The following is a 25552-nucleotide window of genomic DNA, read 5'->3' as shown; positions in this document are numbered from 1 at the left end:
GAAAAAAATGTAATAATATTATTTAGAAGGGTGCACTTCTTTTCTTGAGGTGGGGCACGTGCTCTTCAGCACTTTCCCCCTTTTCTTGGGTCTACTCCTGAGGACTATCAGAGAGAGGTGTTTGAGGTCTGAACCTTAATGAATCACTATCTGCAAGCTAAATTCATCCCTGCGTTCATTGCTAATTCTCAAATTGCTGACTGCACCTCTGTACATGTTTTACATGGCATTCAAAAGCCATTCATCTGTGCCTAGTCTCCTTAGTAACCACCAGATTACAAATTGTGACCCCTATCAAAAGCCTTCTTTTCAGTTGACAAATGTTTAGAGTGACAGATTATCACTGGTTGAGTACTTTGCCAGACAGAGGTACTTACTTAATTGTACATGTGGCAACAATCACCCTGGGCAGGTTGAGTTGGCTTCTTCCACCAATCTCGAGGCATTGTATTCACCATTGAGAATTCATGGAAGAAGTTTCGTGGGAATATGTGGATTTCACAAGTGGTAGAGACATCCTGTTTGCCGCATTTTGTCCGCAGACGCAGGGGCAGAATGACCGAGGAGCCGTCAGTTGGCGAAACAGACACTCTGAGGATTTTCACCAGAACCTCGTCTGCCGGGTTGTGGCCCTAATACCACTCGGTGTAAGACCAATCCGCCTTGGGTGGCCCCTACCAGGGACCGAAGTTCCCGATGGCATAGCTCTGACACTACCCGTTGCCAGTGTGCCCACCACGGTGAGGAGGGGATGGACTTTGGGGAAGAGTAAATGATAAAGTTGAGCAAGTTTATAGCCATGAGAATTGTGACCACAGGCATTTTTCTCCAGCAAAGTCATAAGCATTTTTGGGAATTTCAGGGCCAATGCAAATAAACACCTTGATGCCTTTTATGCTGCTCCAGTGAAATTCTAAGGAATTAGCAGTAAGAATTTTCAGGTGTTAAAAGTAAAAAAGATATTTTCGTACAATGTCATGTACGTCCCAGTTCGACATGCATTTCAGGTAAAACTTTTTTTTTGGTACAAATTCGTTCTTCACAACTCCTGAAGCTGTTTTAATACAAGTTGGTGTGGGGTGGGGGTGAGGAAATTTTCATACTGCTGGAGGCTCCAATCGAAACGGGGGACCTGAAATGATGAGGTTGAGAAACGCTGTTATAGATTATGCCTAACCGAAAACGATCACAGCCACATCATCCAAACAGACCAGGTGAAACCAGGCTTCATATGTTATATATGTAAATAAGATTATACATAACGTAAATCATGGTTGGAACATCAACCAACCAACACAGGGTGTATATAATTAGATCTGAATATCTACATGTTTATTCGTGTAATAGTTCAGCAGGCGAGGGGGCCTAATCGATTACATCAACCCCAGTGCTGGACCAGTATTCGTTTCATCGACCTCGGTGGAATTTGAACTCAGAACGTAAAGACGGGCAAAATGCCGCATTTTGTCTGGCGTGCTAACGATTCTGCTTGATCACCGCCTTAATCAACTTAATTACAAACGTTTCTGATTGTATTAATTTATATTAGGGACATTCAACTAACGACGCCGTTGTCATTAAGAGAAGGGAAAAATTATCAACTACACCGCCCGACTTTGTATGAAGGAAATTGATTTTCCTGAAATCTTGTTAAAAACTGTGTTAGGACATCAAAGACAAGCAATTGGACCCTAATACATTATATGTATGGACATTTGTGAACGTGTAAGCATTCGTTAATTAGTATGGGAGACGTTGATCACTTGGACTCTTCTAACGATGTAGATTTAATTACAGAGACATCCAAGAGGGAAGAACCTGTTTGTGAAGAAAGGGTGACAGAAGGAAGATCCTCGAACAGGAATGTCACTGAATATAGCTGTGATCTTTGTAGCAGAACATTTCTTTCCGAAGAGGAGGCCTTCGCACACAAAGAAATACACAAGACAGACAAACCTTTTTGTGAAATCTGTGAGAAGTTTTTCTTAAGAGATTCTCATTTTGTTATCCACAAACGTATTCACACGGGAGAGAAACCTTTCCATTGTGAAATATGTAAGAAGTCTTTTATTTCCAACAGCGATTTAAAGAGACACAGACGAATACACACGGGGGAGAAACGGTTTCGTTGCGAAATCTGTGGAGAAGCTTTTATTGAAAGATCGAAACTTGTTATTCATATTCGTCGTCACACTGGAGAAAAACCGTTCGAATGCGATGTATGTTCGAAATCGTTTGTTACGAATGGTGAATTAACGAAACACACGACTTCACACACTCGGGAGAAACCATTCCACTGTAAAATATGCGGAGGAACTTTTATTGATAGTTCGAAACTTGTTATCCACATTCGTCGTCATACGGGAGAGAAACCGTTCCATTGTGAAATATGTTCGAAATCTTTTGTCAGTAATGGTGAGTTAAGAAAGCACGAAGCTGTACATATTCCCCCGAAACCATTTAATTGTAAAGTGTGTGAGAAAACGTTCGTTTGTGATGCAGATCTTGTTATTCACGCATGTGAGCACGCTGGGGGGAAACCTTATGACTGTGATCTTTGTGGGAAATCTTTTAAATCTGACAGTTACTTGACAAAACATAGACTCAGACACAGTGGGAAAAAACGCTTTCATTGTGATATCTGTGGGAAATCTTTCGCCTCTAAGAACAATGTGGTAAAGCACAAACGGAGACATACTGGGGAAAACCTGGTTTACTGCGAAACGTGCGGAAAATCGTTCGTCACCAAAGACGACTTAAACAAACACAAACGAATTCATACAGGAGAAAACCCTTTTCCCTGTGAAATCTGTGGGACATATTTTCTTGATTTTAGCCATTTAACAACTCATAAACGAATTCATACGGGAGAACGACCGTTTCTCTGTGACATTTGTGGAAAATCTTTTGCGCAGAATTCCTATTTTATAGTTCACAGAAGAATTCATACGGGAGAAAAACCTTACCGTTGCGAAATCTGTGGAAAGTGTTTTGTGTGTAAAAGTGATTTATCAACTCATGAACGTACGCACACGGGATTGAAACCGTTTGATTGTAAAATCTGTGGGAAAGCTTTTGCGCGGAATTCGAATCTTATCGTTCACAGAAGAATACACTCTGGGGATAAACCGTTCCATTGCGAAGCCTGTGGCAAGCCGTTCACCTCAAACAGCGATTTGACGATCCACAGACGAATACACACAGGGGAAAAACCGTTTCACTGTAATATATGTGGGAAAAAATTTATTGCACACAGTCACTTAAAAAGGCATGTACAAGTACATACAAGCGAGGGCCCTATCATATATGAAACGTGAGGAAGCTTTCTCTTTGAAATCTAAATTTATAATCCACCTGTAATTCGAGGCAGCTGTAAAATCTCAATTTACCTCCGAGTAATCCGAAATTGATTTCAAATTACTCTCAGTGTAGCAATTTCGTATTCCTTTATTACCCACAGGGGGCCAAACATAGAGGGCACAAACAAGGACAGACAAAGAGATTAAGTCGATTACATCGACCCCAGTGTGAAACTGGTACTTTATTTATTGACCCCGAAAGGAGGAAAGGCAAAGTCGACCTCGGTGGAATTTGAACTCAGAACATAACGACAGACGAAATACCTATTTCTTTACTACCCACGAGGGGCTAAACACAGAGGGAACAAACGGATTAAGTCGATTACATCGACCCCCAGTGTGTAACTGCTACTTATTTAATCGACTCCGAAAGGATGAAAGGCAAAGTCGACCTCAGCCAAATTTGAACTCAGGATGTAGCGGCAGACGAAATACCTATTTCTTTACTACCCACAAGGGGCTAAACACAGATGGGACAAACAAGGACAGGCACACGGATTAAGTCGATTACATCGATCCCCAGTGCGTAACTGGTACTTATTTAATCGACTCCGAAAGGATGAAAGGCAAAGTCGACCTCAGCCGAATTTGAACTCAGGATGTAGCGGCAGACGAAATACCGCTAAGCATTTCACCCGGTTTGCTAACATTTGTGTCAGCTCGCCGCCTTACGGAGTGTAGCAATTTCTGTGCAGTGTAGCAATTTCTGCACAATTTGTCGCAGTGTAGCAATTTCTGTGCAGATTGCTTCCGTTCACCTGACCTCCTGGTAACTTACAATTGCATTCAGATTTCCAGGTGGTGAGATGAAAGTGATTTTATGCGCAGGGCATGGTTTGAAATAGGTTTCAGATTGCTCCTTCCTCCCCACCCGAATCCTTTCCCAAATGCTCATTAACCTGGTGGTAAATGAAAGAATTATTGGCGAGCTGGCAGAATCTTTCAAGCATCAAACCGAAATGCTTAGTGGCATTTCTTTCGGGTCTTTACGTTCTGAGTTCAAGTTCTGCCGAGGCTGACTTTGCTTTTCATCCTTTCAGACTTGATAAAATAAACACCAGTCAAGCTCTGGTTTTTATCTGCAAGCTCGTCATATATATATATGTATGTATGTATGTGTTTGTATCCACCCCCCCACCCCCCAACATCGCTTGACAACTGATGCTGGTGTGTTTACATCCCTGTAACTTAGCGGTTCGGCAAAAGAGACCAATAGAATAAGTCCTGGGGGTCGATTTGCTCGACTTAAATGCGTTGCTCCAGCATGGCCACAGTCAAATGACTGAAGCAAGTAAAAGAGTATATACATACATATGTAATTACATATATGTGTATGTGCGCACGTGTGTGTGTGTACACACATATATACAAACATGCATACATACACGTATATACTTATACACGCATATATATATATATATATACACACTCCTGATGCAATCTACACTTTTGATGCAATTGATTTTCCGCACTCCCTTAACATTGCAGGCCTTGTGCCAAAACTTGAAACCATTATCGGTATTCAGTAAATTTTAATAAATGTGCCAACATCTTGTTTTGTTTGGAAATATTGTTTGCAATTAAAGTGTATAAATATATTTCATTTGCATTCAAACTCTTAACCCTTTAGCATTCAGATGCTTTTGTCAAATGTAATACTTATCCACATCCATTCATTATCATCATCATCCTCATCATCATTTAACATCTGTGGGCCATGCTGTCATGGGTGGGACAGTTTGACCGAGGCTGGAAGGCTGCACCAGACCCCAGTCTGATTTGGCATGGTTTCTACAGCTGGATGCCCTTTTAATGCCGACCACTCTGAAAGTGTAATGGGTGCTTTGACATGCCACTAGCACAGGTGCCATTTGTGTGACATGACGGATCTTTTCGGTTTGAACGGCAGTTTTTCCTTGCGGTGTCATATAAAATTGTCACCCATAATTATGACCCTAGTATCGATCTATTGCATTTCAATCTGTTTTAGGGTTAGGGTTAGTTAGGGGTGAAGGTATCTTTTTTTCTTCACAAATGTAAATAAACCCAATCTGTTTCTTAAACGAGGGACATATTCATACAGCACAGAATGTTTTCACCTCAATAGATGTCATTGATTGGTTGAAATTGCAGAAATTGAAGAAAAAAAACAACAAATATATCTTACAAACTATAGAATTTTCTCAATAAAGCCAAGAGAAAAAGATGTTTTATAAACACATTCTACCAGTATACGAAGTTTAACATTTTTTAGTTACCTAGAAATTATTTTTAAAAACTGCCGTTCAAACCGAAAAGATCCTATATGACTGCCATATTTCTTGGCCTGATGGGTCATCTCAAGCATGGCATAATGGCCAAAAGTCTCAGTCATTCGTCATTGCTTCTGTGAGGCCCAGCACTCAGAAGGTGCTTTTCACATGTAACCGGCATCAGCCATATAGCCTCCATGAGGCTCAGCGCTCAAAAGGTGCTTTTTACATTCCTCTGGCACAGGTGCCATTTGTGTGACACCAGCATTTCAGCCACTACTACAAGTTCACTTGGCTTGACAGGTGTTTTGAATAAATCATGATATTATCACATAGCTTCCAGATTTCAATGATGTGATTGTTTATTTTTAGATGACATTGTAGGGTTGGTGTGAGAAGCCAGATTTGGTTAGTTTGAACATAAAACATGGAATATTTGGGTCAGATATGGCCAGTTTAAATGTTAAGGGGTTACCCGTGCCAGTGACACGTAAAAAGCAGATGCCAGCACTGCCTGACTGGCATCCGTGTCGGTGACACGTAAAAGCACCAACCGATTGTGGCCGTTTGCCAGCCTGCTCTGGCATATTGTATTATGCATGCGTGGAAGTGTTTGTTCGACTAGGTGCTGCTGGCTTAATTATGCACGACTCAAGTTAGAGAAGGGGTGCGTATTATACACAAGGTTTAGATTTTTCAGAGATACAACCCCCTAAAAATCCCCTGCGTATTATACTCAAGGGCGGACTATACTCGAGGATTAACAGTAAGTTTAATGAGGTAGGGATGGTCATCTGAAATAACTACACTGGTCTGTGATGCAAAACTGGTCAGCAACCACTGTTCTAGATGGTTTTTTTTTTATACCCCTATCTAAATCTGCTGTAACAAACTTCACTTTTCTTAAGACAGTAGGAGGATCTTTTCGGTTTGAACAGCAGTTTTTTCTAGCGGTGTCATATGAAATTGTCACCCATAATTATGACCCTAGTATCGATCTATTGCATTTCAATCTGTTTTAGGGTTAGGGGTGGGGGGAAGGGTATCTTTTTTTCTTTACAAATGTAAATAAACCCAATCTGAGGGACATATTCATATGGCACAGAATGTTTTTTACCTCAATAGACGTCAGTGATTGGTTGAAATTGAAGAAAAAAACAACAAATATCTTACAAACCATAGAATTTTCTCAATAAAGCCAAGAGAAAAAGATGTTTTATAAACACATTCTACCAGTATACGAAGTTTAAAATGTTTTAGTTACTTAGAAATTATGTTAAAAACTGCCGGTCAAACCGAAAAGATAGAAGTAGGGTATAATTCAAAAGAGATTTGACAGCTATTTCTAGCATTTGGAGCAATCTCATAAATATTCCGGATACGTACATTCAGATGCACACACATACATATACATACACATGCATACATAGGTACACACACGCATACGTACACACTGACCCACACACATGCACACAAACAAACAAAAGGGAACGCAGTGTAAATAACGGACAGAGTCAAAGACTTTTGAAAAGGTTGCAAGACGCAACGAAAATTTTAGGAAATAAAAATAAGGGGCGTAATTTCGGTATACGTACCGGATACATTTCAAGAAAGTGTTGTTTTTTTATATATAGGGGGTGGTTAGGGTTAGGGGTGGGAGAAAAGGGTTTCTGTTATCTTCAGAAATGTAAACAAAGCCACTTACGGTACTTATACCGAAGGATCGCCAAAATATGGAATAAGTGGAAATTTTACTGGTGAGTATGTTACATTATAAGGTACAAAAAGAAAACGACTCTCCCCAGACACAACAGAATCAAATACGTCAATAAAACTGAAACGCTTTCTGATTGTATTGAATTATATCCGGGGGAACTAAAGCGCCTGTCACCGGTAACACTGAGAAGCAGGAATATTTTTCCATCGACACCGCCATCTTCGACGAATGTGATCACATCCAGTGGAAGCATTTTCCATCATATCCGACACTAGAACCCAGCTCTGTGGCAGAATACAGTTCCAGATCTTTCTACGGATTGCAAGAATTCCAGTTCGACGAATATGGAAGACGTTCACGACGCGGATTCTTCAAACGCGACTGTTTTTAGCGATGCAGATTCAATTCCACAGACAGACCACGGAGAGAAGACCTTGTGTGATGAGACATTTACTAAACAGGAATCGTCAGACGGAGATGTTAGTGAGTATAGCTGTGAGATCTGTAAGAAGATATTCTCTTCGGAACAGGAATTATCTAAGCACACACGCACACACAAGAGCGAAAAGTCCCATGAGTGTGAAATCTGTCAGAAGTGTTTTGTCTCCAGGAAGAAATTAACGTGGCACAAGAGACGACACAGTAGGGAAAGGTTGTTTCCTTGTGAAATATGCGGGAAGTCTTTCTTCCATAATTCGGGTCTGATTATCCACGTACGTAGCCATACTGGAGAGAAACCGTTCCATTGTGAAACCTGCGGGAAAACTTTCGCGTATTTTTCTGTCTTGAAAACACATTCAAAGATCCACGCGAGGACGATTCTGTTTCGGTGCGAAATATGCGGTAACACTTTCGTTCATAAACCGAGTTTTATTCTCCATATGCGAAACCATGCCGGAGAGAAGACCTCCCCGAGTCAAACAGATGGGGAAGAATTCGTCGGAAGTGTTGATTTAGAGAAATATGATTTGGAAACGCCCACTAAAGAAAGTTCGTTTCAGTGTGAAATATGCGGGAAATCTTTCTGTTGGAAATCCAGTCTTGTCATCCATATACGGAGTCACACCGGGGAGAAACCATTCCACTGTGACCTATGTGGAATTCCTTCCGTCTCTAGAAGTAATTTAGCCAGACACAAACGAATTCACACAGGAGAGAAACCGTTCCACTGTCAAGTATGCGAGAAGTCTTTCCTGTCTAAAAACGATTTGGTGAAACATATCAGAGTCCATACAGGAGAAAGACCTTCTCATTGTGAGATTTGTGGAAAAAGTTTTCTCGACAACAGTAATTTAAGGACCCATAAACGAACACACACTGGGGAAAAACGGTTCCACTGTGATACTTGTGGTAAATCTTTCACTCAAAATGCCCATCTTGTCTCTCACAAAAGAGTCCACACTGGAGAAAGACCTTATCATTGTGGGCTGTGTGGGAAATCTTTCTCCCACAGCTCAGCCCTTGGTTTGCATAAAAAAATACACGCAAGAGACAAAACTGTTTCATAGCATTGTTTTTTTTCTTCTTCAATTTCTGCAATTTCAACCAATCAATGACGTCTATTGAGGTAAAACAAAAACATTCTGTGCCGTATGAATATGTCCCTTGTTTAAGAAACAGATTGGGTTTATTTACATTTCTGAAGAAAAAAAGATACCCTTCCCACCACCCCTAACTAACCCTAAAACAGATTGAAATGCAATAGATCGATACTAGGGTCACAGTTATGGGTGACAATTTCATATGACACCGCTAGAAAAAAACTACCGTTCGAACCGAAAAGATCCGAAGTTGTTGTTTACAGCCTTTTGTAAGCTCCCGTCATGTGGAGAAATCATTTGTCTTTAATGATTTAACAACACTCAAAAGAATATACACTTTGTGGTGGTCGTGGTGGAACTTCTATTATTATGAAATATTTTTGGGGAAATGAGCTGAATTTCTGGTTTAAGTAACCCATCATCGCTTTTATTTTTCGGCATTTTCAGGAAAATGTTTGCGAATTTGTAATGGTTGTATACTGTCAACTTAACGTGACAGTAGGGGATTACACCACCGCTGTTTAGCCCTAGGAAGCATCAACGCTTCCTGCCGGCTTCGACACATTTTTTCCCTGTGTCCTTATATATTTACGAAGGGGAGACAAATACCCCCAACAGCTAGGCCTGCATCTAGAGACACGCATGTTTCAGGGTCTTTGCCCATCATCAGTCTAGACTAGCATAAGCCTGCTAGCTGCGGATATTTGTCTCGACTTCGTAAATATATATATCTAATTTTCAGTGAAGTATATTCACTGGTTCTACACATGGAAATTTCTACAATTATGGACCCCTTCCGTCCCCATAAATCTTAAAAGTTCCAAGAACTACTGGACTGGAGTATTGTATTGTTGTCATTCCAGTATTTCCTGCTGGGACTTGGTATTTTGTTTTCATTGCAGTGTTTCTGGCTGGGAGAGAACTGGTATTGTTTTGTGGTCGTTGCAGTATTTCTAGCTGAGAGAGACCTGATGTTTAGGATCTTAGCACATTGAAATTTTGGTGCTTATTAATTAATTTTGAGCAGTTTGATTAACGTCTAATGGGTTTGATTAATTAAAACAGGCAGACCCTCCTGGCACCTGTGCAGGTGGCACGTAAAAAGCACCCACTACACTCGCGGAGTGTTTGGCGTTAGGAAGGGCATCCAGCTGTAGAAACACTGCCAGATCAGACTGGAGCCTGGTGCAGCCCTGGCTTCCCAGACCCCGGTCGAACCGTCCAACCCATGCTAGCGCGGAAAATGGACGTTAAACGATGATGATGATGAATCCCGAAAGTTGTAGGTAATATTTATCACTGTCATTTATGAAGAAACCGTTCTGTTAAAGATGGTTTGGAATAAATACCTGAACTAAGATATGGAGCTCAGATAAAGGGAGTTGTCTTGAAACTTCTCTGATGGATTCTTCTAAATTTTAACAGTACACAAAGATATTTAAAGAGTTGAAATTTATCTGCATAAAGTGATGGATCTAAATGGTTTTTTGGGTAAACTTTGGTATGAATACTTGGAACTGGATGCCAGGAATGTGTAGAAACACAGATGAAAGACAAATTAGCATCAACCTTGGAGGAAGTTGTTCTTTCTGCATCAGTAAACTTAAGATGCAGAGATGAGAAACGGTTTTTGTGTGTTTCTTAAATGGCTTATAAACACCTTCCACGCTGCGATTGTTTTCGTTCCAGCACACGATCTAAGATGAAGTCACTTGCTATGCAAGTACATCTCCGTAATGTACAGTTTGAGAAATTCATTAAAGATTTTTTCAGCTGCAAAGTGTAAATAGAAAGTCGTTTTGCTCATATTGTAGAATAGAATGGTAAATTGATGGAACTTGCAGTACTTTGTTGAGATGACAAAATTTTGCACCGACAGATGTATTTAAAGACTGATTTTGAAATGTAAATTTGGGATCTTTTCGGTTTGACCGGCAGTTTTTTAAAATAATTTCCATGTAACTAAACACTTTTAAACTTCGTATACTGGTAGAATGTGTTTATAAAACATGCTTTTCTCTTGGCTTTATTGAGAAAATTCTATAGTTTGTAAGATATTTGTTGTTTTTTTTTTTCAATTTCTGCAATTTCAACCAATCACTGACGTCTATTGAGGTAAAAAAAAATGTTCTGTGCTGTATGAATATGTCCCTCGTTTAAGAAGCAGATTGGGTTTATTTACATTTGTGAAGAAAAAAAGATACCCTTCCACCCACCCCTAACACTAACCCTAAAACATTGAAATGCAATAGATCGATACTAGGGTCATAATTATGGGTGACAATTTCATATGACACCGCTAGAAAAGACTGCCGTTCAAACCGAAAAGATCCTAAATTTGATAATTTTTCATGGATTTTAATTTCTGTGTATGAAAGACCCACAGCTTGAAGTATCCAGGGCCTGCCAAGCTTTAAATCCATTCCAGTTTACAACCAGGAAAGGTAACACGACTCATGCACCAAGACTACTTTGTAGGACCAAAAATTCCTTGTGAGATGCAGCAAGATTTGGGAAGATACTGGTGGTGCTTAGATGTTTATATATTTACATTCTCTGCTATGTCGACTGATACGCTGGAAAATACAGGACTTGTATAATAATGAAAGAATTTCTTGTGTTTCTATTTTATTTTTGAATCTGTTATTTTTTTTATTGCTTCCCCTCTGTCCTCAGAGACTGGTAATTTACGATGCTACAGCCTTCAATGAATTTGAAACATCAGAAGTGAACGTTGTTGCCTATATATTGTTATCTAATTGAAATTCAACATTTTTATCCAAATAAACCTTAATTTCTGCTTCTAAAACTTGGTTACTAGTTTTTCATTTTATCTCACCAACATATTTTATTAAAAAATGTCTCTAATGTTTTCAAATGTATTCCTAAAAAAAAAATTTTTATAATTTTCATCATCGTCATTATCGCTTAATGTCTGCCTTCCATGCTGGCATGGGTGGAATGATTTGACAGATGGAACTGTATATATATATATATATGTGTCTGTGTTTGTCCCATCAACATCGCTTGACAACTGGTGCTGGTGTGTTTACATCCCCCATAACTAAGTGGTTCGGCAAAAGAGACCGATAGAAGTCCTGGGGTCGATTTGCTCAACTAAAGGCGGTGCTCCAGCATGGCCACAGTCAAATGACTGAAACGAGTAAAAGAGAGTAACACATGATAGTAAAATACAGAATTGATCCTCTGACAGTGATTGTGTGTGGCTTAGTGGCTAAAATGCAGTGCTCACAACCATGAGGTAGTGAGTTTAATTCCCAGACCAGGCTGTGTGTTGTGTTCTTGAACAAGACTCTTTGTTTCACGTTGCTCCAGTTCACTCAGCTGTAGAAATGAGCTGCAACGTTTCTGTTGCCAAGCTGTATCGGTCCCTTTGCTTTTCCCTTGGGTAACATCGGTGGCACGGAGAGGTGAGGCTGGTATGCATGGGCGACTGCTGGTCTTCCATACAAAACCTTGTTATTTCTTCTGTAGGATCAAATGGAAAATTAACAGATAAAAGATACTATCTTTTACATGTTTCAGTAATTAGACTGCGGCCATACGGGGGCACCGCCTTCAATTTTTAGTGGAATTAATACACCTCCGTACCTATTCTTTAAAGCCTCGTTTACCCAACTGCAAGGTTACGGGGACGTAAGCACACCAAAGAGGGGCGATCCTTCGGTATAAGTACCGGAAGTGGCTTTGTTTACATTTCTGAAGATAACAGAAACCCTTTTCTCCCACCCCTAACCCTAACCCCCCCATATATATATATAAAAGAAAAAAACACTTTCTTGAAATGTATCCGGTACCTATACCGAAGTTACGTCCTCTTTTTATATCACTTAATAGGGAAAGCATATCTGGAGAAGGACGAAGTAAACGGTTCATCGCAGGAATGCGGTTGGTGGGGGTTCAAACCCATTCCACGTCCATTCATTCTTTCATTTTCATCTGAAAGTATAATGTATTTCTTTATTGCCCACAAGGGGCTAAACATAGAGGGGACAAACAAGGACAAAGGGATTAAGTCGATTACATCGACCTCAGATGGAAACTGGTACTTAATTTATCGACCCCGAAAGGATGAAAGGCAAAGTCGACCTCGGCGGAATTTGAACTCAGAACGTAACGACAGACGAAATACGGCTATGTAATCTCATACTATAAGTCCCGACCCCTCTTTGTCTCGTATATTGTCCCCTCTTCGTTTAACCCTTATGGTTTGAATAAAATCATCGATCCTTTATTCCCACACCAGCACACTCGAAAAGATCGATGACTTGTCACGGACATTTCACTTGTGAAAATGTAGTTTTCTTATTTTTCTCTTCTTATCTTGGACTATAATAGCAAATGTATTTTTTTGTGAAACAGTAGGATATAATCTAAAGAGACTTTAGCTGCTAGTTCTAGCATGTAGATCAACCAGGCTGAAGTTTGTTCGTTATTTTGCAGGGTAGGGTATTCGCTTCTTGGGCCCATATAGCCATTTCATTTTCCATTATTATATAATATTCATCTTCATTCGTTTTATGTTTATTGTCCCCACTTTGGTGCTGTGTCTGTCCTTGTAGTTTCCCCTTCTGTGTTCGTGGCCAGAGTGCCAAAATAAAGGAATCGGTGTATTCGCTTCTGGTGCGATAAATTCGATAGTGTCTCTAGTGTGTTAAATTATGTTAGGGAACCTTTTGTCAACTGTCACCGATGTTATTCAGTGGAGAACAGTTTTCCTTTGACACCGGGCACCTTCCCTCAGCATTTTTATAATTAGTTATAATTAGTCCAATTAAATTAATTAAATCACGTAAAGGAAGTTTCATGATATCGAAGACATAACACTTAGCTGTAATAGATTATATCCACAGACATTTCTACAGCTTTTAAGAATTCCTGGTTAATTAATATGGAAAATGTTGATAATTTGGACAATGGTAAGGAATCTTTATGTAAAGAACCATTTACTAAACGAAGATCTTTACGCAGGAATATTACAGAATATAGCTGTGGTATTTGCAAGAAACCATTCACTTCAGAAGATGATTTATTAAAGCACAAGAAAATCCACCAGAAACCATTCCGCTGTGAAGTATGTGAGAAATCCTATGTGTCCAAAAGTAATTTGACAAGTCACAAGAGGTTCCATTCTGGAGAAAGACTGTTCCGTTGCGAAATCTGTGGGAAATATTTTGTTCACAAATGCAAGCTTGTTGCTCATATGAGTAGCCATACGGGAGAGAAACCGTTCCATTGCGAAATATGTGATAAGTCGTTCGTGAGTGTAAGCAACCTGAAGGAACATAGGAACCTACACACTGGAGAAAAACCGTTTTGCTGCAAGATCTGTGGGAAATCCTTCTTCTGGAAAAAGAGTTTTGTTATCCACACGCGTTGTCATACGGGAGAGAAACCCTATCATTGTGATATATGTGGGAAATCTTTCGTGTCTAGTAGTAATTTGGTACATCACAAGAAAATACATTCTGGCGAGAAACCGTTTCGTTGTGAAATCTGCGGTAAATCGTTCGTGGCTAATGACGAATTAACCAAACACAACCGGACGCATACGGGGGAAACCCCTTTTCGTTGTGACATTTGCGGGGATTCGTTCCTTGATAGTAGCAACTTGATAACTCATAAACGGACCCACACGGGAGAGAGACCTTTTCGTTGTGAAATATGCGGGAAATCTTTCAGGCAGAATTCTCATCTTATATTTCACATACGAAGGCATACTGGAGAAAAGCCCTTTCGTTGTGAAATTTGTGGTTTGTCTTTCGTTTCTAACAGTGACTTAACGATGCACAAACGGAGACATACTGGGGACAAACAGCATCGCTGTGAGATCTGTGGGAAATGTTTTGTCTCCAGCAGTGAACTGACATCTCATAAAAGGACTCACACGGGGGAAAACTGTGTTGTTTGTATGAAGTCTTTTGTGTCTAGGAAAGAATTGCTGGCGCATAAAAATACACACTTGAGTGGAACATATTCACCGTGAAATATGTAACAAGTCTTTCATCTAGTAACCATAACGAAAAATCGGGATCTTTTCAGTTTGAACGGCAGTTTTTTTCTAGCGGCGTCATATGAAATTGTCACCCATAATTATGACCCTAGTATCGATCTATTGCATTTCAATCTGTTTTAGGGTTAATGGTGGGGGAAGAGTATCTTTTTTTTCTTCACAAATATAAATAAACCCAATCTGTTTCTTAAACGAGGGACATATTCATACAGCACAGAATGTTTTCACCTCAATAGATGCCATTGATTGGTTGAAATTGCAGAAATTGAAGAAAAAAAGAACAACAAATATCTTACAAACTATAGAATTTTCTCAATAAAGCGAAAAGAAAAAAGATGTTTTATAAACACATTCTACCAGTATACGAAGTTTAAAGTTTTTTAGTTACCTAGAAATTATTTAAAAAAACTGCCGTTCAAACCGAAAAGATCCAAAAATCATATCATTGTGAAGAATACGGAAAATTACAGTGTAACACGATTTTTGTGTTTGGGTAGCAACTGTTATTTCTCATTTGCTCACCTCTACAAAGTATGTTCACAATTAGCTTCAATAAAATTAAGATATCTGCAAATTTGATTTAAATTCTTTGCAAAGAAAAGACTGTTGATGTTTCTTAACTTTCTAGATCATTGTGACAATAGTGCCAACAACCTGACAATAAGTAAAATCTGTTCTTTTAACCCTTTCGTTACCAACCCAACTGAAACTGGTTCTGGCTCTGAGTACAAATGTCTTGTTTTCATAATTTTTTAATTAAAATCTTCCACCAAACCTTAGTCACAATTTATGTTCCTAATACTAGCTTAATGATAACCAAGTTATTTTACTAAATTCTTTGTTATATTTAAAATTAATTGAAAGAAACACAGAGCATCTCAACAGAAATATGGTAACAAAAGGGTTAACAAATGATTAATTTAACCCTTTTGATACCAACCTGGCTGAAACTACCTTTTGCTCTGAGTACAAATGTCTTTTCAAAAGTTCTGAATTAAAATCTTCCACCAAACCTTAGTCACAATTTATGTTCCTAACACTAGCTTAAAGTTATTTTACTAAATTCTTTATTATATTTAAAATAATTGAAAGAAACACAGAGCATCTCTAAATAGATACAGTAACAAAAGGGTTAAACTCTGGTTAAAATATTACATAGAAGCAGTTTTCAGTGTCCTTTAGTCATGTACACACAAGCACACACACACACACATACTTATCCATAACTGAAAAACATGGAAAAGCAATTTCATTAGATTCTAACACTACTGAGAGTGTACAAGGCATTCTGAGAGTGTACAAGGCATTCTTACAGCTAATATGAAGTAAAGAATCATGCAGAATATATATATATATATCATCATTTAGCGTCCGCTTTCCATGCTAGCATAGGTTGGACGGTTCAACTGGGGTCTGGGATGCCAGAAGGCTGCACCAGGCCAAGTCTGATCTGGCAGTGTTTCTACGGCTGGATGCCCTTCCTAACGCCAACCACTCCGTGAGTGTAGTGGGTGCTTTTTACGTGCCAGACGGAGCTGGCAAACTGCCACGGACGGATGGTGCTTTTTACGTGCCACCGGCACGAGGCCAGTCGGGACGGTGCTTACACACACAAATTCACCTGCAATTGTTATTTATATCCTCATTGTAACCATATATATACATATATATAAATATATATTATAGTGGAGTGGGCTGGTTTATAGGGTTACTCTGGGTTTCTCGCTCATAAGGGGTTTAGCCTTTTAGCGTAGCTTTAGGCCCCAAACCTTGCTGGCCTGAAACCTCTTTGAAATATGGAGGTGGAAAAGCCTTGTTTTAAAGGTAAAACTCTTAGTGGTTATTTCCCTTCGCCACTGGTCATTGATCTTTGGCTGTGGTGATGCCTTTGGATGTCTTATAGTCTCTTCTATAGACACCCTCAGACCCACATTCTATTTCAGTTTTACTATCTATCTATCTATTTGTCTGTGTGTCTGTCTGTCTATCTATCTATCTATTTGTCTGTCTATCTATCTACCTGTCTATTTATCTATCTATTTGTCTGTCTATCTATCTGTCTGTCTATCTATCTATCTACCTGTCTATCTATCTATCTATCTATCTATCTACCTGTCTATTTATCTATCTATTTGTCTGTCTATCTATCTATCTATCTATCTGTCTATCTATTTGTCTGTCTAATCTATCTATCTATCTATCTATTTATCTGTCTTTTTATCTCTCTCTCTCTCTCTCTCTCTCTCTCTCTCTATATATATATATATATATATATATATATATATGTATATATATATCTATGTGTGTGTGTGCTTATACGTGCTTGTGTATGGGCATCTGGATGTAGTAGTACCTTTGATAGGGGGACATGTGGTGCTCTTCGGAGTAGTTCATCCGTTTTGGTCCTCACCTGGTACATAGTTCCCACCTGTGGCTCCTCGAAGCTGCTTGCATGCAAATACTGCAACGCCCTGGGCAACGGAGGCCATAGACGAACAAAACTACGATGAGGATGGCCGTTAGATTTTAACTTTTTGTGAGCAAGGACTTGTCAACTTCTGCCTGTGGAGACCGAACCCGGCGGATCAAATGTCTCGGAGGGTTCATCCGAATAAAATAGGAACCAAAGGGGTCCATAGGTAAAAATTGGTGAGAAACACTTAAGAACAACAGAATCAAATCTGCTCGTCTCTTTAATGGGAAGATTAGTGTAATCGGAACGGGAATTAGCTGCTATGTCTAGCGGGCAAGCAATATTTTACGGGATGATAGTTTTTCTGTTTTCGTACTAGTAGCGAACAGTGGTCCCGGTGCGCGCACGCGTGCATCCGCGCTAGGTAGTCGTAAGTAGTCGATCCTAAATAATTTTTTAAACTAAGTAAATAAATTATTTTTATAAACAAACTAAGGTTAGGGTTAAAAAGTCGTAGGATCGACTACTTACGACTAGCTAGCGCATGGGCGCGTGCACCGGGACCACTGTTCGCTAGTAGTACCGTTTTTTTTAAAATCTATATTGGATATAGTGGGACAGAGCAAATTGATAATATTGAAGATGATTCTGAAGGTGTTAAATTATGTTAGGGAACTTTTATTTATGACACCGGTGTCGCTGACAAAAGGAAAATATTTGGAACAACACCGTTGACTTGGAACCTTAATTAATGTAATTATAATTAATAAACAACTAAAGCACAGCAACTGAGACATGAAACTGACACATAAGAGATTATAGTAATTGACATTTCTACCACGTTTAGATAATCCGGTTTGGATTAACATGGATCGCGTTAATCCCCTGAAGAACGATGCTGGTTCTGTAAAAGAGTCACAGAAGAATGGTAAGGAACCTTTATGTAAAGAAAGATTTACTAAACAAAGATCTACACGTAAGAATATTGCTGAATATAGTTGTGGAATATGTAAGAAACCATTCTCTTCGGAGCAGAAGTTATTGGCGCACAGAGACACGCACCAGAAGAAGGGGAACCTGCTCGAGTGTGAAATGTGTAAGAAATCGTTCGTCTCCAAGATTAAGTTAACGAGGCACAAGAAAATCCACGTCTGCGATAAACCGTTCCAGTGTCAGATCTGCGAGAAATCTTTCTTTCAGAATGCGGAGCTTGTCATCCATGTGCGTAGTCATACCGGAGAGAAACCGTTCCATTGTCAAACCTGTGACAAGACCTTCGTCAGCGGTCTTGTGTTGAGAAGACACATGAAGATCCATTCGGGAATCAAACCGTTTCGGTGCGAAATATGTGGGGAGTCCTTCGTTCGAAATCCGAATCTTCTGATCCACATACGGAGTCATACGGGAGAGAAACCCTATCATTGTGATATTTGTGAAAAATCCTTCGTTTCCAGGAGTAATTTGGCGATTCACAAGCGACGGCATTCTGGCGAGAAACTGTTTCACTGTGAAATCTGCGGTAAATCGTTCGTCACTAACGGCGAATTAACGAAACACAACCGGACGCATACGGGAGAAAACCCTTTTCAGTGTGACATTTGCGGGGAATCGTTTCTTGACAGTAGTAACTTAACAACTCATAAACGAACTCACACCGGGGAGAAACCTTTTCACTGTGAAATCTGTGGGAAATCTTTCACCCAAAATTCCCATCTGGCGGTTCACAGAAGAATGCATACGGGAGAAAAGCCTTTTCGTTGTGAGACCTGTGGGAAATCTTTTGTGTCCAACAGTGATTTAACAACTCATAAACGGATTCATACGGGAGAGAAACCTTTCCATTGTGAAATATGTGGCAAATCTTTCAGACAGAATTCTAGTCTTGTTGTTCACAAACGAATACACACGGGGGAAAAAGTTTGATTATGAAATATAGCAGGAATCTTCCTTCCATTTGTGTAATTAATTACATAAAAATTCCTCCACTGTGAAATCTTTTGTCTCGAAAGGGAAATTGCATGTCATGACTGCCTCCAAAAAAGAAACATATATTTCTTTACTACCCACAAGGACAGACAAACGGATTAAGTCGATTACATCGACCTCAGTGCGTAACTGGTACATAATTTATTGACCCCGAAAGGATGAAAGGTAAAGTCGACCTCGGCGGAATTTGAACACAGAACGTAAAACCAGACGAAATACCTATTTCTTTACTACCCACCACGGGCTAAACACAGAGGGGACAAACAAGGACAGACAAACGGATTAAGTCAATTATATCGGCCCCAGTGCGTAACTGGTACTTAATTTTTCAACCCCGAAAGGATGAAAAGCAAAGTCAACCTCGGCGGAATTTGAACTCAGAACGTAGCGGCAGACGAAATACAGCTACGCATTTTGCCCGGCGTGCTAACATTTCTGCCAGCTCACTGCCCTCACCCAAAAAAGAAACATAACTGACACATGTGTACATCATCTGCATCATCATTTAATGTCTGTTTTCCATCCTGGCATGGGTTGGATGGCCCGACAGGATCTGGTAAGGTCAGGGGCCACACCAGATTCCATTGTCTGTTTTTTTGGTTGGCTTCTACCGTTGGATGCCCTTCATGATGCCAATCACTTTACAGAGTGAACTGGGTGCTTTTTATGCAGGTACCATCACCAGTACTTTTTATGTCACACCAGCTCTACGGTTTTACATGGCACCAATGCTTCTAATGTGGAATTAACACCAGTGCCTTTACATGGCATCAACACTGGTGCTTTTAACATGGCACCAGCACGAGTCCTTTTAACGTGGCACCAGCACCAGTCCTTTTAACGTGGCACCAGCACATGTGCTTTGAAATGTGGCACTTGCACCCAAGAGAAAAATCCATTCAGTGTTAAATATGTTGGAAATCTTTCAATCTAAAACAAATTTGGCAATATGCAAAAGAATACTCTGGAGAAAAAAAAACCATTCCATTGTAAAATATGAGAAATCATTTATTGCTACTGGTCACTTAAAAAGACCCAAAGAAATGCACAGCAAAGGAAAGCATTTCGAAAGAAAAAAAATCAGAGATCCTTGTCTTGCAAATCTAAATTTATCGTCCACCAACCACTAGATGCTAGAGACATTTTTGTGGTGAATTCTGTGGGAAACCATTCTCATCACATAGTGTACTATTTTGAGAACAAAATATTTCACTAAACTCTGGGAAACCCTAAATTCATCATCATCATCATCGTTGTTTAACGTCCGTTTTCCATGCTGGCATGGGTTGGATGGCTTGACTGAGGTCTGGCGAATCAGATGGCTGCACCAGGCTCCAGTCTTGATCTGGCAGAGTTTCTACAGCTGTATGCCCTTCCTAACGCCAACCACTCCGAGAGTGTAGTGGGTGCTTTTTACGTGCCACCTGCATGTGGTTGCTAAATGAATATACACTGAAGAAGAATCTAAGACTGTATTTCAAGAGAAAGATGGTAAAAAAAAGGGTCAAACATTTATTGTGTAATAATGCTTATGTACATATGTAGTGGCACTGGAGGGAAGCCCTATCAATGTGATATTTGTGGAAAAATCTTTTGTATCCAGAAGTAATTTAGCAATAACTACAGACATGTGATTAGAATATCCCAAGAAAGAATGGTAAGATGGATTAAAATATTTGCATATACAGCTCAATAATAACAATTGCAGGCAAAACTAACGGACGGAATCTGCTGCATTTTTTTTTCTCTGTGTGTTGTTCATTAACGTGTTACTGGAAATCTGAAAGAGATGACATTTGACCTATTTCCTGCAATAGTAGGAATCTGGTGTGACAAGGTTAAAAGCAACCCTCAAACTGCGTATAAGGTGTTGTAATCTTTATAAAGTCAAAAAACTGAACTGTTGCAAAATCTTGTTTTTGGGAAATAATTCTGATATTATTGTGTAAAGTACTATATTTGCCAGTGTATGTGAGGAAGTGCTGAAAAGTTCCTTGCTTTGAAGATACCTTCTGAGTTCTTTTAGAGGGCTTAGAAAAACTGAAGGACTGTTGCAATAAGTGAATCTGAGAGGGGTTAGGGTTAGGGTTAGGGTTATGTTAGATAAAACCATAATTAACTGATCCTCCTGTATTTTCTTTTACCCAAAGCCAGGAACTTCTCAGCACTCTCTCGTGTATGTATGTATATATATATGTGTGTGTGTGTGTATAAATATGTATATATAGGCACAGGAGTGGCTGTGTGGTAAGTAACTTGCTAACCAACCACATGGTTCCGGGTTCAGTCCCACTGCGTGGCATCTTGGGCAAGTGTCTTCTGCTATAGCCCCGGGCCGACCAATGCCTTGTGAGTGGATTTGGTAGACGGAAACTGAAAGAAGCCTGTCGTATATATGTATATATATATGTGTGTGTGTATATGTTTGTGTGTCTGTGTTTGTCCCCCTAGCATTGCTTGACAACCGATGCTGGTGTGTTTACGTCCCCGTCACTTAGCGGTTCGGCAAAAGAGACCGATAAAATAAGTACTGGGCTTACAAAGAATAAGTCCCGGGGTCGATTTGCTCGACTAAAGGCAGTGCTCCAGCATAGCCGCAGTCAAATGACTGAAAGAAGTAAAAGAGTAAGAGTATATATAATTTAAATAATGAGGGAGATAAATTGAATGTTAATTTAATTAATATCAATTTAAAACCAGTAGCCTAGCATACAAAAATCTGAAAAATCAGAGAAAATTCTAATACGTGTGTATATTTAAAAGGCAAACCACTAGGTGGTCGGCCGTATGCTAGAAGTAGATCACCTACGATCAAACTACAAAGAAAAAAATGTTATCTAGAGGAAAATTCAGTGGACACCAGAACAATATGCGGACAAGATAGATGAAAATTAAATAAAAAACCAGAATTACTCACAGACCGGTGGTTTCGTCTATTAACGAATGAATAGGTGATCTACTTCTAGCATATGGCCGACCACCTAGTGGTTTGCCCTTTAAATATACACATATATATATGTATTTTTTTTTTTTTACTTTTTCAGTCATTTGACTGCGGCCATGCTGTTGCACCGCCTTTAGTCGAGCAAATCGACCCCGGGACTTATTCTTTGTAAGCCCAGTACTTATTCTATCGGTCTTTTTTGCCGAACCGCTAAGTGACGGGGACGCAAACATGCCAGCATCGGTTGTCAAGCAATGCTAGGGGGACAAACACAGACACACACATACATATACACAACAGGCTTCTTTCAGTTTCCATCTACCAAATCCACTCACAAGGCATTGGTCGGCCCGGGGCTATAGCAGAAGACACTTGCCCAAGATGCCACGCAGTGGGACTGAACCCGGAACCATGTGGTTTTTTAGCAAGCTACTTACCACACAGCCACTCCTGCACTTATATATATATATATATATATATATATATATATATATATATATGAGGAGGTGCTGAAAAGTTCCTGGTTTTAAGAATATAGCAAAAGACCTGGCTGGAGGGCCAATCTTCCAAGTTCTTTTACAGGGCATGAAAAAACTGAAGAACCCTTAATATGTGTGTGAATCCGAGAGGGGAATATGGTGAATAAAATCATAATTAACTGAATCTCCTGTATTTTCGTTTACCCAAACCCAAGAACTTTTTAGCACCTCCCCCCCCATATGATGCATGTTTTACAGGGATATTTTGTGGAAGAAATATAATTAATATGTGTGACATGTTTATCAATATATATTTCAAAAGTAAAATATATTTATGAGTGGCTGTGTGCTAAGTAGCTTGTTTACCAACCACATAGTTCTGGGTTCAGTCCCACTGCATGGCACCTTGGGCAAGTGTCTTAATAATGAAATCATTGTATACAGTGCTCAGGTGCACCACAACTTGTCAGAAAGTGCATATAAAGTACATGCAGTAATGTAAAAATGTCTGGAGAGCGAACAATGTATGAGTCAGATACATGCCCGTGTATGGAGGGGAGAAAATCAGGTGTAGTGTTGGCGAATCTCAGAAAGCATGGAAGTTTTGAAGGATGCAATGCTCTAACAACTGATAACGGCAGTTTGTTCCATGCCTCAGCAACTCTCAGCATGAAAAAATGTTTCCTGAAGTCATGGGAGCAGTGCTGTTTTCTGACTTTGTAAATATGTCCAAGGGTGTTAAACGGGTGGAGTTTGAAAAGGTGCTCAGAGTTATTGTTTGTACGATGGTTGAAAATTTTATGGGTGTCTGCCAAGTCAGCTGTCAGACGTCGGAGTTTCAATGTGTCCATGCCCGGGGAAGTAAGGCGTTCAGGATATGGCAAATACCTGATGGAGGGTATTCTTTTGGTTGCACGTCGCTGAACAGCTTCCAGACGATTGGTATCCTGGGCAAGATAGGGGTTCCAGACTGGTGAAGCAAATTCCAGGTGAGGTCTTACCATAGCTATATAAAACCGCAGATAGATAACCTTGGGCCGACCAAAGCCTTGTGAGTGGATTTGGTAGATAGAAACTGACAGAAGCCCATCGTATATATGTATATAAATATATATATATTTCTTTACTACCCACAAGGGGCTAAACACAGAGGAGACAAACGGATTAAGTCGATTACATCAACCCCAGTGCGTAATTGGTACTTAATTTATCGACCCCAAAAGGATGAAAGGCAAAGTCGACCTGGGCGGAATTTGAACTCGGAACGTAACAGCAGACGAAAAACGGCAACACATTTCGCCCGGCGTGCTAACGTTTCTGCCAGCTCGCCGCCGTATATAAATATATATATATGCGTGTGTGTTTCTGTGTTTGTCCCCCTAGCATTGCTTGACAACCGACGCTGGTGTGTTTACGTCGCCATCACTTAGCGGTTCGGCAAAAGAGACCGATAGAATAAGTACTGGGCTTACAAAAGAATAAGTCCCGGGGTCGAGTTGCTCGACTAAAGGCGGTGCTCCAGCATGGCCGCAGTCAAATGACTGAAACAAGTAAAAGAGTAACCCTTTTAGCATTAAGATTACTTGGTCAAATGTAATGCTTATTTTTTATTCATATTGTTTTTGAGTTAATTGTGCATTATCTCATAACTTCAATTATGCGATTGTTTTATCTTTTGACTGTCATTGTATGGTAGATGTGAGAAGTGAGATCTGTCTAGCCTCAACATAAAACAGGATATTTGAGCCAGATAAGGCCAGTTTAAATGCTAAAGGGTTAATATGATTTTTTTTTTTGTTTCAGTCATTTGACTGTGGCCATGCTGGAGCACCGCCTTTAGTCGAGCAAATCGACCCCAGGACTTATTCTTTGTAAGCCTAGTACTTATTCTATCGGTCTCTTTTGCCGAACCGCTAAGTGACGGGGACGTAAACACACCAGCATCGGTTGTCAAGCGATGCTAGGGGGACAAACACAGACACACGAACACACACACACACATATATATATATACGATGGGCTTCTTTCAGTTTCCGTCTACCAAATCGACCTGAGGCTATGGTAGAAGACACTTGCCCAAGATGCCACACAGTGGGACTGAACCCAGAACCATGTAGTTAGTAAGCAAGCTACTTACCACACAACCACTCCTGCACCTATATGCATGCTTATAGTTGGTACTGTTGTGGCCACGTGATTGAGGTTTGAGCCTGATCACGCCATTTTTCTTTCTGACTTTACAGTGTAAGCATGGCTTCCAGAGGGTGGAATTTTTAGTGTTGGAAAAAATGCTTTTCAGTACTTGATCCAGATCTTTGCAACCCGAGTTCAAACACCACTAAGGACAACTCTACCTTTCATCCTTTCAGGGTCAATAAAATAAAGTACCAGGCACAGGAGTGGCTGTGTGGTAAGTAGCTTACTAACCAACCACATGGTTCCGGGTTCAGTCCCACTGCGTGGCATCTTGGGCAAGTGTCTCCTGCTACAGCCCTGGGCCGACCAATGCCTTGTGAGTGGATTTGGTAGACGGAAACTGAAAGAAGCCTGTCGTATATATGTGCGTGTGTGTCCCTCTAGCATTGCTTGACAACCGATGCTGGTGTGTTTATGTCCCCGTCACTTAGCGGTTTGGTAAAAAGAGACCAATAGAATAAGTACTGGGCTTACAAAGAATAAGTCCCGGGGTCGATTTGCTCGACTAAAGGCGGTGCTCCAGCATGGCCACAGTCAAATGACTGAAACAAGTAAAAGAGAAAAGTGTCAATTTACTCTCCCCCCACCACCAAAAAACAAAAAAACTACTGGTCTTATACCAAAATTAGTA

General features: G+C 40.0%; 5 protein-coding genes across 7 annotated transcripts in view; 4 read left to right on the top strand and 1 right to left on the bottom strand.

Annotated features, from left to right (window-relative positions):
• Nucleotides 1-1620: 1620 nt before the first annotated feature.
• LOC115225561 (zinc finger protein OZF-like) lies at nucleotides 1621-4371 on the top strand. 3 transcript variants are annotated; one of them, XR_005004106.1, is made up of 3 exons: nucleotides 1621-3355; nucleotides 3398-3426; nucleotides 4084-4371. XR_005004106.1 is itself a non-coding variant. In XM_036514430.1 (2 exons), the coding sequence occupies exons 1-2, from the start codon at nucleotides 1746-1748 to the stop codon at nucleotides 3315-3317; spliced, it is 1404 nt and encodes a 467-aa protein (XP_036370323.1). In that variant the 5' UTR covers nucleotides 1621-1745; the 3' UTR covers nucleotides 3318-3518. The 3 variants fall into 3 exon arrangements, 2 of the variants coding, with proteins under 2 accessions (XP_036370323.1, XP_029652346.1); XM_036514430.1 differs by lacking the exon at nucleotides 4084-4371 and having other exon boundaries at nucleotides 1621-2062; nucleotides 2231-3518; XM_029796486.2 differs by lacking the exon at nucleotides 4084-4371 and having other exon boundaries at nucleotides 3398-3434.
• A 3079-nt stretch (nucleotides 4372-7450) lies between these two features.
• On the top strand, nucleotides 7451-10887 carry LOC115225560 (zinc finger protein 239-like). The gene is made up of 2 exons (XM_036514435.1): nucleotides 7451-8839; nucleotides 9152-10887. Exon 1 carries the CDS (start codon nucleotides 7673-7675, stop codon nucleotides 8834-8836), a length of 1164 nt encoding a protein of 387 aa, XP_036370328.1. The 5' UTR covers nucleotides 7451-7672; the 3' UTR covers nucleotides 8837-8839; nucleotides 9152-10887.
• A 2894-nt stretch (nucleotides 10888-13781) lies between these two features.
• Nucleotides 13782-14876, top strand: LOC118768290 (gastrula zinc finger protein XlCGF17.1-like). Its single transcript, XM_036514469.1, has one exon. The coding sequence runs from the start codon at nucleotides 13782-13784 to the stop codon at nucleotides 14874-14876; it is 1095 nt and encodes a 364-aa protein (XP_036370362.1).
• Nucleotides 14877-18014: 3138 nt separating this feature from the next.
• The window catches only part of LOC115225750 (zinc finger protein 271-like), a 14466-nt gene continuing 6928 nt past the window's right edge, over nucleotides 18015-25552 (top strand). Inside the window, exon 1 of the mRNA XM_029796692.2 lies at nucleotides 18015-19236. Within this exon, the coding sequence (XP_029652552.2) occupies nucleotides 18184-19236 (1053 nt within the window). The 5' untranslated portion in view covers nucleotides 18015-18183. The remainder of the gene's footprint in view (nucleotides 19237-25552) is intronic.
• LOC118768281 (zinc finger protein 479-like) overlaps nucleotides 25428-25552 on the bottom strand; it is a 27634-nt gene continuing 27509 nt past the window's right edge. The window contains exon 3 of the transcript XR_005004109.1: nucleotides 25428-25481. The gene's annotated coding sequence lies outside the window, so the exon portion shown is untranslated. The remainder of the gene's footprint in view (nucleotides 25482-25552) is intronic.

The sequence above is a fragment of the Octopus sinensis genome, linkage group LG28, assembly GCF_006345805.1.
Source record: "Octopus sinensis linkage group LG28, ASM634580v1, whole genome shotgun sequence".
NCBI classification, from domain to species: domain Eukaryota; kingdom Metazoa; phylum Mollusca; class Cephalopoda; order Octopoda; family Octopodidae; genus Octopus; species Octopus sinensis.
The sequence above is the reverse complement of the archived record's forward strand: the minus strand, read 5'-3'. Positions and strand labels throughout refer to the sequence as shown.